This window comes from Macrotis lagotis, chromosome 1 (assembly GCF_037893015.1).
Source record: "Macrotis lagotis isolate mMagLag1 chromosome 1, bilby.v1.9.chrom.fasta, whole genome shotgun sequence".
Taxonomy (NCBI): domain Eukaryota; kingdom Metazoa; phylum Chordata; class Mammalia; order Peramelemorphia; family Peramelidae; genus Macrotis; species Macrotis lagotis.
This window is the reverse complement of record NC_133658.1, coordinates 228,982,750-228,998,962: the sequence shown is the minus strand read 5'-3', so window position 1 is coordinate 228,998,962 and position 16,213 is coordinate 228,982,750. Positions and strand designations below refer to the sequence as shown.

Genomic DNA, 16,213 nt, shown 5'->3' with positions numbered 1-16,213 from the left:
CAGGAACACAGATCCTATGCTCCCTTGTCTGACTGATGTTTTGGTTTCTTCTCAGGCCCTTGACAACCATCTCTCTATCTCCCAGTCAGGGGGTGTTTCAGAGGCAAAGGTCACCAGGAAAGGTCACTTAAAAAAGTCAGCACCTGCATTTCTGAAGTAAAGTCAGTCAGTGGACAGAATGAGCAGGGGCCAGGGGAACAAAGAGAATATATTAGATAGCAGATTTTGAATTGAAAACCTCCATATGGTACAGAGGGGAATGCTGACTGCCCAAGGTTGAAAAGGCAATGATGGATACAAGTAGCCATTTGGACCCTGGGTGCTCAGCTCATTCTCTCTCCACGTTGTGCCTCAGATCTTCGGGTTCTTCCTTAGAAATCTTTCTGGCATCTGTCCCCTCCCTCACTCATACTACAGCTGCTCCAGTCCCAGTTCTCATAATAAATGATTGTCAAAAAAGAAGCTATTTTAATTAGCAGTATCTATCTAAAACCATCAACAAGCATTATACTCAATGGGGAGAGGCTAGAGGCATTCCCAATAAAATCAGGGGTTAAACAAGGGTGCCCATTATCACCACTACTATTCAATATTGTATTAGAAATGTTACCATCAGCAATTAGAGAAGAAAAAGAAATTAAAGGAATTAGAATTGGGAAGGAAGAGACAAAACTCCCACTATTCGCAGATGACATGATGTTCTACCTAGAGAATCCCAAGAAATCATCTAAAAAACTACTGGAAACAATTAGCAATTTTAGCAAAGTTGCAGGTTATAAAATAAACCCCCATAAATCCTCAACTTTCCTATATATGACTAGCAAAAAACAGCAGGAAGAGCTAGAAAGAGAAATCCCATTCAAAGTAAATTCAGACAGTGTAAAATACTTGGGAGTCTATTTGCCAAGACAGACTCAGAATCTTTTTGAAAACAATTATAAAACACTTCTCACACAAATTAAATCAGATTTAAATAACTGGGCAAATATCAACTGCTCATGGATAGGTAGAGCTAATATAATAAAAATGACAATACTACCAAAACTAAACTATCTGTTTAGTGCCCTACCAATCAAAATTCCAAAAAATTACTTTAATGAGTTAGAAAAAATTGTAAGTAAATTCATATGGAGAAATAAAAAGTCAAGAATTGCCAGGAGTTCATGAAAAAAAAATGCAAATGAAGGTGGCTTAGCACTACCTGATCTAAAATTATATTATAAAGCATCAGTCATCAAAACTGTTTGGTATTGGCTAAGAAATAGAGTGGTGGACCAGTGGAATAGACTAGGTGTAAAAGCAGGAGAGGATTATAGTAATCTGCTGTTTGATAAACCCAAAGAGTCAGGCCACCAGGATAAAAACTGCTGGGATAATTGGAAGTTAGTATGGAAGAAACTTAGATTAGACCAACACCTCACACCCTTTACCAAGATAAGATCCAAATGGTTACAGGACATAGACATAAAAAACAATACTATAAGCAAATGAGAAGATCAAGGACTAGTCTACCTGTCAGATCTATGGAAAGGGGAACAGTTTATGACTAAGGAAGAGTTGGAGAACATCACTAAAAACCAATTAGATGATTTCGATTACATTAAATTAAAAAGGTTTTGCACAGATAAAACCAATGTAATCAAGATCAAAAGAAAAGTAGTAAATTGGGAAACAATCTTTACAACTAATGATTCTGACAAAGGACTCATTTCTAAAAAATACAGAGAACTGAGTCATATTTTTAAAACAAAAAGCCATTCCCCAATTGACAAATGGTCAAAGGATATGCAAAGGCAATTTACAGATGAGGAGATCAAAGCAATCCATAGCCATATGAAAAAATGCTCTAAATCATTAATTATTAGAGAAATGCAAATTAAAGCTTCATTGAGGTACCACCTCACACCTCTCAGATTGGCCAGTATGACCAGGAAGGATAATGATCATTGTTGGAAGGGTTGTGGGGAATCTGGGACACTATTACACTGTTGGTGGAACTGTGAACACATCCAACCCTTCTGGAATGCTATTTGGAACTATGCCCAAAGGGCAACAAAAATTTGCATACCCTTTGACCCAGCAATACCACTACTGGGTCTATACCCTGAAGAGATGAGGAAAAAGGGTAAAAACATTACTTGTACAAAAATATTTATAGCAGCCCTGTTTGTGGTGGCAAAGAATTGGAAATCCAGTAAATGTCCTACAATTGGGGAATGGTTTAGCAAACTGTGGTATATGTATGTCATGGAACACTACTGTTCTAATAGAAACCAGGAGGGACGGGATTTCAGGGAAACCTGGAGGGATTTGCATGAACTGATGTTGAGTGAGATGAGCAGAACCAGAAAAACACTGTACACCCTAACAGCAACATGGGGGTGATGTTCAACCTTGAAGGACTTGCTCATTCCATCAGCGCAACAATTGGGAACAATTTTAGGCCGTCTGCAAAGGAGAGTACCATCTGTATCCAGATAAGGAGCTGTGGAGTTTGAACAAAGTACAAGGACTATTCCCTTTAATTCGGGGAAAAAAAAAAACCCCAGATGTCTTATTGTTTGATCTGGTTACCTCTGAGAATTTTGTTCTCTTTAAGGATATGATTTCTCTCTCATCACACCCAATTTGGATCAAGGTACAACATGGAAACAAAGTAAAGACTGATGGAGTGCTATCTGTGGGGTGGAGGTGGGGGGAGGGAAGCAAGATTGGGGGAAAATTGTAAAACTCAAATAATATCTTTAATAAAAATTTAAAAAAAAGAAGCTATTTTTCTGATTTCCAGTTTCTTCTCCAATCTGCTCTGTATATGATAACATCTTCCTAAGGCACATAACTTTTTTTTTTGGGGGGGGGGGTTAGTAGAGGGGAGGTAGGCCTGAGACAATGAGAGTAAAGAGACTTGCTCAGAATCACATAGTTAATGTCAGGACCAGATTTGAACTCAGGTCCTCTAAACTCCAGGACCAGGACTCTAACTTCTGTGCCACTCAGGTGCCCCTTCTTAAGGCACATCTGATCATACCATAACTCTCCCCACCCCCACATCTAACCTTGCTCTGGACCTTTGAATCTATTGGTGTGGAGGATACTCCTAGTGTGAAAACTCCCTCCACTCATACAGATTAGCAAGTCACCTGTTTCCTGGGGCACTGAGAAGGTACTTGATTTGCTCAAAACCCTACAAGTCAGTTGATTTCAGAAAGCGGGACTTCAACCCCAAGTACTCCTTACTTCAATGCTATCCCTCTAACCTCAATGCTTCCCTGTCTCTCACCTTATCTCCCACTACTTCCCTAACTTTAGCCCATGGCCTCTAGCATGCCTTACCCTTTCTAATCCCTACACTGTTGCTCACACCTAAGAGAATACCTTCCCCATCTCCACCTACTAATCATCCTTCAAGAACCAACTCAAAGCTCACTTTTTTCTTAAGCCTGTTTTGACTACCACAGTCTAAAATGATTATGTTTTTAACCTCCTATTGTGATTCTCGGGCACAAGAATGTGCATCTTGACTCCTTCTCAGGGGCACTGTGAGGATGTAAAGAAAGAATATATATAAAAGGACCATAAAGATCTAGATTCACACCAGGAACTTTGCTAGTCAGTGTTATGCTACCTTAACTCTTGTACTGACAATTTCAATTTTCACTGTCATCTTATTCTTGGTATATTTCTATCTTACTTCCATGACAAGATTATAAACTCTTTGAGGGTATGGTTTCTAGATGAAACTTCTTTGTCCCCCTATTATATCATCTCAACATATACTGCCAAAATAACTCATTATCTTAAAATGATTCTTAGTGCCTATCAAAAACCCTCAAGAGTTCTTTGAATAAAGTTCACATTTCTTGCCATTTCAAAGCCTCTATTATCTGGAGTCTGATTTTCTAACCCATATTCTACTACACATGTAAACAAACTTTTCCTCTAGCCAAACTAGTATTCTGAGACACCATGTCTATTACTGCTTTCACATCTTTGAACATGCTACTTCCTTAACTTGAAATCTTATTCTCTGTTTATCTAAGTCCTACCCATCCTTCAAAGTCTACCTCCTCTTCCACAGAGCCTTCTATAACTTTCCCTCTCTCTTTAAACTCTCATGACCTTTCTTGTCTATGTCTCTTTTTCAGCATTTGGTACATCTTCTCTCTACTGTTGTTGCTTTTAGCTGAATGAACATGTTCTTCCTCTCTGGTTTTGACTGTACTTAATCATGTTCACTTTCTCTCTCTTTTTCTGGCTCCTTAGCCTACCTTCCAGCAACTAACATAAAACCTTACGCCCATACACTGATAATAAGCATGCACTCTATTTAAAAACTAAGGATATGGATGTATTAAAGATTATTTCCCCTAATTTGTGAATAGTACTATCCTAAAACATTCAGGATATATGGTGCCTGCAAATACAGGTGCTAAATAAAGGACCAGAATAATGTAAATAAACTTGATCTGAATGGAGAATAAAAAAGGTATTTTCTTCTCTGAACCTTGTTTATAAGCTAACAGATCTGTGAGAGGTCTCATGTTGGGAAAGACCTTAGAATTTAGAATCAGATGAATAGGATTAGAATCTAGACTTTGATTATTATTGACCATGCCTCCAAAATAAACAGACTCTATGTCTTTGGGCTTGTCTTGGGTCTTAGTTTCCTCGTCTGAAAATGATATTAGGTTAGACTAATATCCCTTACAGCTCTGAACTTTATACTCCTATAAGCCCATAAATCTAAATTATTGCCAAAAATGTGTTCTCCTTATTATAAATCCCAATAATAAATGCAAACAAGGAAAACTCATCAGAGGTCCATAGATGAAGTTTAGAAGCCTAGAAAGATACAAATTGTGACTGCAGTATCACTGAGTGTCACTATTCTGAAGAAAAAAAGAGACTCCTAGAAAAAATTATCTCTATACTTTCCTGAAGGAAGCCTAACTTCCTTTGCCTGAGGATATAAACTGAAGCTCAAATGTGTGAAAAATGTGATTATCACCATGAAAATACTTTAAAATATTATAGGATACCATTTAGAAATGAAAGATTACAATTAATGCCTCTAGAAAACTTGCTACCTATCAGACTTCCCTTATGAGAATATACCTGTGGATAACTACTTTCCATTTGAAGCACTTCATACATGAAACCCATGAATTCTGGTTTACAATGAGTCTGATTTAGATAAGGCAGCTGCTTTATGACTTTTCTTTCTTGAATTTCTTCCTCAGGAGGGATAAACAAAATATCCTTAAATAGAACAGATATCTACCATCTCTTTAGTGCCTCTTAAAATCTCTCACGTTGAACTCTAGAACAATTCAGGCATCTCAAAATAGGGATTCACCTAAATCCATCAGTGGTGACAAGCCATCTTGCACCATCCACATTCTTGTGTTCACTCCCTGCGACACTGCATAGTGGAAGATGATTGACTGCAATTAAAAGGCCAGACCAGGGCCAGAGGCAAGCTTTATTTGGTTATTTTGCTCAGAAGCAAATAACTTATCTCTTCAAGCTAGGGTATGATTTTACTAATTGATATCTCTTGTGAAGATGCTAACCTGTAAAGAAAAGACACATCAAAGTGTGGCACTACATTGTAGATCTTGAAGTATTTCTTTGCATATTACTGTGCTTGAACATAGCTGAATGTGAACATTAGTAATTCAACAAACCGGAAAAGAACTGAACCAAAGATAATGTAGTATACAAGGAAGAGACAGCTCAAAAGCAAGGATGATGAGGTGAATTAGGAGCCATTATCATGGACTGCAAATTACTTGTCTCTAGTTTGTAGAATACATGGATTTACCAAATATCTTTGTCCCTGAAGTAACATTCTGTTTATATTACATTCAAGGCAACTAGTCTTACGGAATGTTGCTATCCATCACTCAGTACAGGAGATAAGGATGGAAGAATAGACTCCTACAATATCTTTAAAGCTACCTACAGTCTTGAACCTCAGCAAAGACTTCCAAATTTGGTTAGAAACCTTATAAACTGCTGGTATCTTTGCTATTAGTATAATCATTGGAGACTCTGCAGCCATGTGGAAAAGAACACTTTGAGGTTCTTTACTCTATGAGGCATATGTATCAATGAGAATCAAGTCAAAATACTAAAAAAACAACCATTTAAGAAAGGGTTGGGGATGTCCATAACTTCTGTTTATCTGTTCTTTTGTCTTCCCACACCCTCATCTCCACTGGGCATCTGGGCAGATACTTTCCCCCAGTCACAGAAAGAGAGAAAACTTTTACCTCTTAGATTACTTTCAGACCCAAGAGGTACATAATCAAATATGAGAGACTGAATCAAGTTTAACCTGAGGATGGGGCACCAACTACTACAGCTCCATTTCATGACATACAAGAGCTTTGAAACCTAGACTTTCTTCAAATATTTGGGCTCTATTCCTATCACACAAAGAAACTGAATATTTGGAAAAGTTCAGGAAAAGCCAACTTCTCAATGGAAAATCAGCAAAAGTCTTAAATGAACAGATAACATGACTTATCTCTTTCTCACTACAGAGGACATAAAGAATATAGGCTGCTAAATGTGGTCATGGTATGGGTTTTTTTTTTGCTTAATTATTTTACTTTGTTTCTAAGAAAGATTCTATCTGGAAGTTGGGAGGTTTCTTTCTATCTCCAAATGATTGTGATATAAAGATAAAACGCATAAAGTATATTATTAACAATATTTAGGATGCAACAAATACAAGGTAGTGTGACCAATGTAGGTGACCATTTTGTTAGAGTGAACCAAGCTTTGGTTGACTATTCATGTTCAGAAGAGAAAACATAAGTTCACACTACTGTAGGTGCATACCATGCTGGCAAAAAGTTCTCCATCATCATCACAAGCCACACCTCCAGGACTGTAAAGCTGAAACCATCCATCTTTGCCGGTCCGAACACTCAGCAAACAAGAGTGGACCTGCCAGGCAGAAGAGAGATGTTTGAAGGCAAAGATGTAAAGCAGTGGTCCCAAGGAAGATGGAGAACAGTGGGACCAGGACATCCTCCAGGGGGGAAGCTGGGGCCAGTGGTACAGAACCATTCCTAGGAAGGAAAGGTTTGTGTTCATTTTTCCAGCAGGCACATGATAGCCTGGGTATCGGCTATCCAAATACCCCAGGACCAGGACTGCAACACATAAGTTTCTATCTATTTTACCTAGTGAAATTAGAGATCAAATAAAATTGGAGGTGCAATTCTCTCTCCAACACCTAGGTACACCTCCTGTCCTAGGCCAAATATATTGAAAACAGGAATGGGAGGGCAATACAGATTAAAATTCAGCTAGGGGAAGGACTAGGGTAGCTCAGTTTCAGCATGCGAGAACAGGACCTGAGCCCAGGTTCCAAGGACTTGACTGCTTTCTCTTCTGGTGCCTTCATGGAAACTATCACTACCTTTGGCAAAGGAAGGCAAAACACTTGAAGCCATAAATGCTGTACTTGGCTCAGCATGAGAGCCGTATGCAAGCATGTTTCTAAATCAATTCCTCTACCAGCAGAGAAAACCAGTGGAGAAAACATTGAGCTAGTGGAAAAAATGCTGCTGTTCGTTATAGTTTACTGTAAAGCACTGACATCATAAGGCTAACCTCAGACACACTGGGTGGGGCATCTGTTTATACACAAGGCCAGCAGCCTCTGCAAACAAGCCATCTGTTTGTGTGTGTGTGTGTGTGTGTGTGTGTGTATTTGGAGAATGTCTGCCAGCCTGTTCACTTTTGTGAACAAAAGCTAGCTGGCAGAGCTCCTCAGGGGCTTCAGATCTGGCTCTCTCAACAGACTCGGACAACCACCATCAATACTGAAGACAGCATGGGGCAGGCAGGACAGCATTTTACTAAGGGGAAGAGAAGATAAGGTTCACCTCTTGGCGTGGGTCTTCAGCAAATCTCTGAATCACATACTTCAGTTCCCTGAAAGATACAAACCAAGGACTGGGTCACCGAGACATCCTATCTGCATATGCTGGAGGGGCAGAGTAGGTGGGTGGGGACAGAGGATGCTAGCTGTGAAGGAAGATTGAGGACATGAAGAGCCAGCTAGCTGGCCAGCTCATGAGACCTCTAGATTGAAAGGGTACCAGGGTACTTACAGTTTCTCAAGAAAGGATTAGAATGCAGGGTTTGAAAATCCCAATGGCTGCTGGGAGAGAGGGAAAACCTAGGACCATATTCATGATGTCCAACCTTAACTAAGAGAGGAGTTGCTATGAGGTGGGGTCTGGGATAGTGAGGAGGTACATAGGGTCTTGAAAGTGGGGGCACCCCTGCCCCTACAATGCAAGAATCACAGAAATACTCACTTGGTAAATTTCTCATGCGCAAGAGCTCTGTAACAAAAAACAATAATAATAATATAAGAACACTAGTTTCTATATGACCCTTTCAAAAAGTGCAATAACTAGAAATCCTTCTGGAGGAAAAGCCTACAAGGATGCCCCCCCCTTTATTTATGATCCTAGAAAAGAAAAAGAAATTTAGAACAAGATAATAATACTTCAACCTTCCTATTCACCAACAAACAAGTGCAGGTTGAATGAGAGGGAAGGAGAATAATAACAGTAATCAGGTGAATGACCCCAGAATCACACACTTGTAAACAGGAGTAGAGCTACCTGGTGGGTTTTTTTTTTCTGTCCCAAAGACCCAGGTGTGTTCATTAATTGTTCTACAATTAAGGCAGGGCCACAGCTAATTAACACTGTACATCAGAAAAGCAATTAAGGATCGCTCTGAAAAGTGAATTGCATCATAGTCGGTCTGTATAGCTCCTCCCTAGAGGTGGAAGGAATGGCTGACTGTGGAGATGACGCCATGGCGTTACAGAGCAGGCAGCCAGTGCTTAGGAGTTGGATTTCTCTGGTCTCGAGGTATTGGGCCACCAGAGACACGAGAGGCCAGTAAATTGGGCAATTACAGGCTGTAATGTACCCCCTCCGAGAGCTGCATTTCATAAACATCATGCTCGTTAATCGGTTCCCAGGAGAGTGCCACAGGCCTCCCTGAGAAGCACAGTTTCTCCAATCTATCAAAACAGAGTCATTTAGACACTTTCAGTCCCGCTTACTTAGACAAAGTGTCCTTGTTTAGGTTCTTTTTCACCAGGATCTTTTCGTCTGTCTGCCTTTCTGGTGATAAATGTGCCATGGGAACAAGGGGAACGTCAGAAACAGAGAGGCTCAATGACTTGAGAAGCTATGTGGGATTCTGTTAATGGTTAAGGGAAAAGGATGGGGCAGGTGAGGGGAATACTGTGTTTCTCTCTTAATACTTTCAATCCAGAGACCAGGGCCAAACCTCTCTGGGCCTCACTTCCTTCCTCTGTACAATGAAGAGGATAAAATGGATGCTTTCAGCTCTAAATCCTATAATCCTATGCTGTTTCCTGCCCATATTCATTATGGTTCAACAACTCACTCAGGTTGCTTAGGTTTCATGAAATAAATTGTCTTCACCAGGAAGGACTCAGCAGATGTTTGAGATATTATCACAAACACTACTAAGGACAAAAGAAAGGCAGGCAGACTTACTCTTTGGGGAATGGAATAGGTTGAAGCAAGCTGGCTAGAGCTGGTCTCCAGTCGTCATAGTCTGACCTAGAAGAAAAGGAAGGGGAAGATGAAGTTGGTTTACTGGGGTCAGTCTCAGAACCTGGCTGGCAGATCTCACCTTTGGAAGGGATACTTCTTGCTATCATACAGTGTCAATGACTATGATTGCCCTATCTCCCCAGATTTAATATTCTGCTGAGGGTACCACTACTCTCTTAGTTATCCAAATTCTTAATCTTATCCAGTGTCATCCTCAACTTGTCAATCTCACTCACCCCACATAAGCAAATCACTATCAAATCTTGTGTCTTTCTGTCCAACATTTCTTGGATAGGTTTCCCCCCACCTTCACCAATTCCATTCTCATCACCTCTTGTCTGGGAATACCCTCTAATTTGATCTACCTGCCTCAATTCTCCTCATTCTCCAATCCATCTGTCACAAGGTGATTTTCCTAAAGCACAGTCTGATCATGTCACTCCACTACTCAATAAACTCCAATGGCTCTCACAGTCAGGACTCTCCAACTGTTACTATTTTACTCATACTCCCTGCTCCAAATGTATAAAATTTTAATTTAGTTAACTATTGCTGTTTCCCCCATGGTAGACTATAAGCTCCTTAAAGGTCTGATCAGTTTTCATTTTTGTTTTTATATTCAAAGTGCTTGGCATACAGTAGATACTTAATAATTGCCTAGGAAACTAAATTAAATTGAATTGAAGCTGACTGAAAAAAAAAAGGCATTATATTGAGTCATACACAAGAACCCCCTAGGGACACAAGGGGATATGAGTACTGACTATGAAGATGATGCCTCCATCACAGTTCCTTAAGGAGGTATGGGAACAAGAGGGAGTGGAAAAAGCATTGAATTTGGAGCAAGGAAAACTTGTAGGTTGTCCTACATAGCCTCTAAGTTCTCTTGAGCTCTCAAGCTATGATCCTATGAGTGAGAGTTGCACTGACCTATCTCCAGCAAATGTGGAGGTACACAATAGCCAAGTCACCAATCAGTTCTTTCATCCATGTCTCCCTGCTAGGGTTCTGTCATCACCATGTGTGTGGAGAGAGAGACAGAGAGTAAAAAAGAAAGGATGTGGGTGGATTCAAGTATGAGAGTGTGGGTATGAACATGTGGGGTTTGTGTCCCATCACTTTGACCCCTATGATCTCTCATTTTTCATATATGTGAGAGGTCAAAGCAAAGAGAACAAAAAAGTCTTTGCTGCTCATATGGCAAGGTCAAATGACTTTTTCTTCCTTTCAATATATCTATCAAAAAAATGTTTTTTTGGGGGGGTGGCTAGGTGGCACAGTAGATAGAACACTGGCCCTGAAGTCAGAAGTACCTGAGTTCAAATTTGGCCTCAGACACTTAATAATTACCTAGCTGTGTGACCTTGGGCAAGCCACTTAACCCCATTGCCCTGTGCAAAAAAAAAAAAAAAAAAAAATGTTGTTTCTTTCTGCATTCTGAAAATCCTGAACCCTGGAAGCACCAGTTTTATACAATACTGTGCCTTCCAAAACTTCAGTTCAACACTTTTGAATATTAGTTTGGTTCTCTTTACATGGCCTTTTTTCTTCAGACTCTCTACTTCTTTCTGTATTGTCACCATTCACCTAGTCTCCCAAGGTTTTAACCTCTAGGTTCTCTTGGATACTATCTTCACTGCTCAAACCAAATCTGTACCTACCTTCACAACATCTCTTTCATCCATCCCCTTCTTTCTAATCCCAATGCCAACATCTTAATGGCTATTTTCATACCATCCCCCTCTATTATTGAAATAGTTTTGCAATATGATTCCCTACCTTTACCATATTTTGTCTCCACTCTATATCCTCATACCATTTTCAATCTAATCTTCCTTCCATATCCATCTGCTCCTATCATGCCTCTCTTCCAAAAGCCTTTAGTAGCTCTGTACATTTTACTTCACTTGACATTCAAGACCTCTAATGCCAACCTACACTTCCAGCTTTATCTCAAATTACTCTTCCATGAATGCTGTCTCAAATCAACCTGAACATTATGCTTTTTGGGCCTTAGCTTCCATTGTTCCCTTAGGCCTTAAGCTGGTGAATTTCTACTCATTCTTTAAAGCCCAAGTCATTAAAAAATTTTCAAAGGGCTCTTTGCATCTCTAATCAACTTTTTATGTAACAGATGCAGAATGTATCTGCTATTGCCTTTACCATCTATTGGATTGTAAACTCTACAAAGGAAGGGATTATGTTTTATTTAAACCAGGGGGTCCTAACCTAAGGTCCATGAACTTAAAAAATATCAATAATTATTTCATTATAATTATATGTAAGAATTTCATTTTATGCATTAAAAACATAATTCTGTGAAGGGGGCCATAGGATTCACCAGACTGTCATAAAAAAAGGCTAAGCATACCTGATCCAATTTATTTTATCACTTTAACACCTAGGACAGTGGACCACATACAGTAATAGTTACTCAAGAAGTCTATGGATAGATGTAATAATTAAATGGCAATCTGCAACACCCCCAAGAGCATATGGATGACACAAAGTAGCCTGGATTCTTTGGACCTGACCCATTTAGGGTGAGACAGGGGCAGGATTTTCCTTACTAAATATATTAAAATCTCCCCTCCTGTCCCAAGAACCCTAGACCTTGTTTAGCTTCTTGATGGGTAATTTATGGGTGTATCTCTGGATTGGATCCACTGTTAGCATTATCTCCCATTGGTCCCTACCCTCAAGCAAGTATGTCCAGATCAAAAGATCTTCTGTGCTCCTCAGACTATACCTGAAGTATTATGTTTTCTCTGTAAGCATTATATTTTAAGTGGAACAATGAAAGATTGACAAGTGACCAAAAGAGGTGATTAGATTATAGCAGTTGCCCATGACCAAGATCATGAAGGGTTCTGTGTGTGTGTGTCTTACAATCTTTTTTTTTAGGTTTTTTTTTTTTTTTGCAAGGCAATGGGGGTTAAGTGGCTTGCCCAAGGCCACACAGCTAGGTAATTATTAAGTGTCTGAGGTAGGATTTGGACTCAGGTACTCCTGACTCAAGGGCCGGTGCTTTATCCATTGCGCCACCTAGCTGCCCCATGTGTCTTAGAATCTTAACCAAAAAAAAAAATACCTTCTAGGAGTAATCATCCTCTGGGAATGCCAGCTCAAGAAGAAATTGTATCTAGACTAGATCCACAACATTCCTTTTCCTTCCCTCTTACAACAGCAGTGGTAGATGTAGATGCTTTTCTACCTGCAGCTTAAGTTTCTAAAAGCTGCCTTTGGGAGACAGCTCAAAGATGTGACTTTCTTCATTATCTTTAAGGTCCTTTAGATACTTTGACATCCTGTTCACCCTATGCCTACTTAATCCTCATCATTTAGTTACCCTCAAGTGGAACCTGATGTCTTCACCCTTACAAAATCCACAACCAAGAAGCAATAGCCTCATTCTCTGGAATTTAGACCGTGTCTTGGAGGTCTTGAGGAAAGGCTTCCTTCCTCTAAAGCTGAGCAAATAGAGAGAGGAGTTCCCTGAAGAGGTTGATTACCTAAGCTAAGTAAATGAATTATGGAAAAGGCAAGTGTAAGATTAAGAACTCTAGTAATACTCCAGAAATCAGTCAGAGTATGGAGCAATTCTTCTGTTTCAGACCTTAATAGAAAAACTTTTTAATCTGTCCATGGGTCATTGTCCAACTCAACTGACTAGGACAAAGACCTAATTTCTATCCAAATTTGGTTTTCTCAGCCCCATTAGTAGCATAACATTTGAGATAATATTTTAGAAAATACTTAAATCTTAAAGTGTTAAATAAATGTCACCTATTATATTAACATTAATAAAAGATAAATTGATAAACTACAATGCAAAGATATTGGAGAATAACCTTATTATAAAACCTATGAAAAAATCAGTTTGAGTGAAGAATTACATTATGATAACAGAAACTAGCATCTAAATAGTTTTTTAAGGTTTGCAAAATACTTTACATACATTTCAAATAATCCTTATGACAACCCTGGGAGGTAGGTGTTGGTATTATTCCCAATTTACAGATAAGAAAATTGAAGTTGAGAATAGTTAAGGGATGTGCCATGGGTCACAAGGCTAGTTAGTGTCTGAGGAAGAATTAGATTTCAGGGTGATCAGCTGTTGGCTAAACCGACTTCTTCAAAAATTTGCATTTTCCTCTCAAGCTGGTAAAGTTGATCACAACTCTCAATGGAGTCATAAAGTAACCACAATTAGAGTAATACTTGTTAATAATACTTGTTCACTTCATCCATATGATTCCTTTAGAACTGCTAAAGTTCAGCACTAGTCTGAGGTCAATTTTCTGTGGTTATTTTACACAGAAATGTGAATGGATCATCTTTCTTATATGCCTTTTTTAACTCCAATATTTGGAGCCCGAGTCTAGGTGAGCACACAGAAAACTGGTTGGTTCAGGCCAGTCTCTGGGCTGTCAGGCCTCACTGGAAGCAGCTAGAGTCATCACTTCAAACTCAGTTCAACTTGAACAGGGGCAGGCTATCCTGGTACCAGGGGCAAGGGTGCCCTTAGCTATTCTGACATCCTGCTCTGATGGCACTCTCTCTTTCCACAAAGGCTTCAGGGCTAATACCTTCACAGGCCTCCTCGACTACTCTAGTACCTTACCACCAAAAAGTTGGTCAGAATAATGATCTGGAGAGGAGGGCAGTAAGGGTCATTCTGCTGGTATGGCCTCATGACCTCATCACTCTACCTAGCAATGGCTCAGTTCAAATTTCAAAATAAATTCTTCATTATGGGTTTCCCCAATAAAGGTCAAATGACTTCACAATCTAGGTACATCAAATCCTTGATTAAACAGTCCTTGTTCAATCAGATGTTCTCCTTTGGTGCCATAGGGAAAAAGTACAGAGAGGGCACCCTTTGCCCAGCTTCCTGCCTCCCAGTGGGCATAGGCATTCAAGGTAGGCTTCTATACCTTGATTAGGGAGAAATCACTATAACTCTTCACCTCTATCCCTCCACAACATGCTTGGTGGTCACTGGATGGTGACCTAAGCACACCTATCACTGGGCTAGGCAACCTAAGAAAGATGCATGGTCAAAGTTTACTAGGGAAACACCATGGAGAGCAGTGCTATCACCAAAGTAATTTTCTTAGATGTTCCCCTGCTCTTTCCTAGCCTGAATAGAATGGTTTCCTCAAGGCCCTTCAGTCAGTGGAACAGATCAACTTGTGAAAGGGAGGTCTGTCCAAAATTACCAGAGTATAGTTAGAATACTCCTGAATTAAAGAGGAAAAAAGAGCTAAATAAAGTCTACCTTTCAAGGGGACTTACTGGTAATCCACTGGAGTACCGAATAGAGATTTGAAGGTTAGGAGAGGAGGACAGGATGAGTTAAAAACTAGGAATAGAGAAAGGGAAAAAAAAGTATTGTGATTTTTGATGATTTTTCTATTAAGGCAAGAATAGAGGGAATGGGGAGAAATTAGAAACAAGAGCCAAGGAACAGTGGCAATATGAGTCTTAGGATGGAAAACTTTCTTCAGCTGATCTGGCAGTGGAATGACCCACATTATATCTACCCTAAGTATAGCTCTATTCTTTTTATGAATAGAGTCCTATTCAGTGTTATCCCAGCCTGCTGAGATGTGGATGCATCTATGAAATCTACCCTTTCGAGTTGATGTGTTAATTCAACTGAAAAGGATTATTTGAATGAGCATGTATGTTCCAAACAATCCACGGGCATTTCTGCATCTCTATTAGTTCATGATGCTGAGGATAGGATCAAATGGTTAGGATCCAGGAGGAAGAGAAGGGAGAAGGAGCTGAGCCTACATGGTCAGTCACAAACATTGTACGTGCCCCTATAAGCATTTTCAGTCCAAGAATGCTTGCAATAGCTCACTGTGAAATATGAGACAACCAGCGCCACTTACACTTGACACTTCAAACTTTTCCCACCAGTCCATGGCTACTATCTTCTCTCAGAGCACAAGTTATTCTCAAGTGTGGCTCAAACAAGTCAAAACATACAAGTAGCCCCGGGCAACCCTCATAAACAAGGAAAACGGAGAGGTTATTTGGAGCATTCATAGCACGGAGATGACCAGCTGGAGAAGGCAAGGAGAGCTTTGGACCTAAAAGAGTAAATCTCCTGTAGGGAATTTACTAGCCTCATGAGAAGATAGTAAAGTGAGTATCTGCTTGGCCTCAATAATGGAAAAAAAAAAGGCAAGTGCTGGAATGAAGATATTAGAAAGCAATTTATTCCTCTTCCTTTTAGTGCTGCCCTCATCTGCTTCTTGCTAACAATAGCCTACATATTCATTTATAAGCATTTTTTCCTACTCTGGAGAAACTGCTTGGACCTGCGGAAAGAGTCTCGGACCAGAAATTTTGGCACTTTTCTATTAGTCACTGTGTAATCTTGGGTGAATCTCTCTCCTTCTTTATGATTTACTTTTAAATTATAAAATAAAGATACCTAACTCTCTTCTTTTTCAGGGTTGCTGAATAGCTTCCCTGGTTATAATCTCTCTAGAGTGCTTTGCGTTCCCTAGAGAGAGAGCCTCTGCTACCATAATTAGCATTTATTAAGTATCCAGGATATGTAAGGA

The 16,213-nt window shown here is 39.6% G+C and overlaps 1 protein-coding gene across 5 annotated transcripts in view; it reads right to left on the bottom strand.

Moving 5' to 3' along the window:
- The window catches only part of CMIP (c-Maf inducing protein), a 275,350-nt gene that overhangs the window by 11,348 nt on the left and 247,789 nt on the right, over window positions 1–16,213 (bottom strand). For all 5 annotated transcript variants that reach the window (XM_074209740.1, XM_074209741.1, XM_074209742.1 and 2 more), the window contains exons 11-14: window positions 9,570–9,635; window positions 8,343–8,369; window positions 7,905–7,953; window positions 6,850–6,957 (exon numbers count right to left, since the gene is read on the bottom strand). In XM_074209740.1, the coding sequence (XP_074065841.1) occupies window positions 6,850–6,957; window positions 7,905–7,953; window positions 8,343–8,369; window positions 9,570–9,635 (250 nt within the window). The remainder of the gene's footprint in view (window positions 1–6,849; window positions 6,958–7,904; window positions 7,954–8,342; window positions 8,370–9,569; window positions 9,636–16,213) is intronic.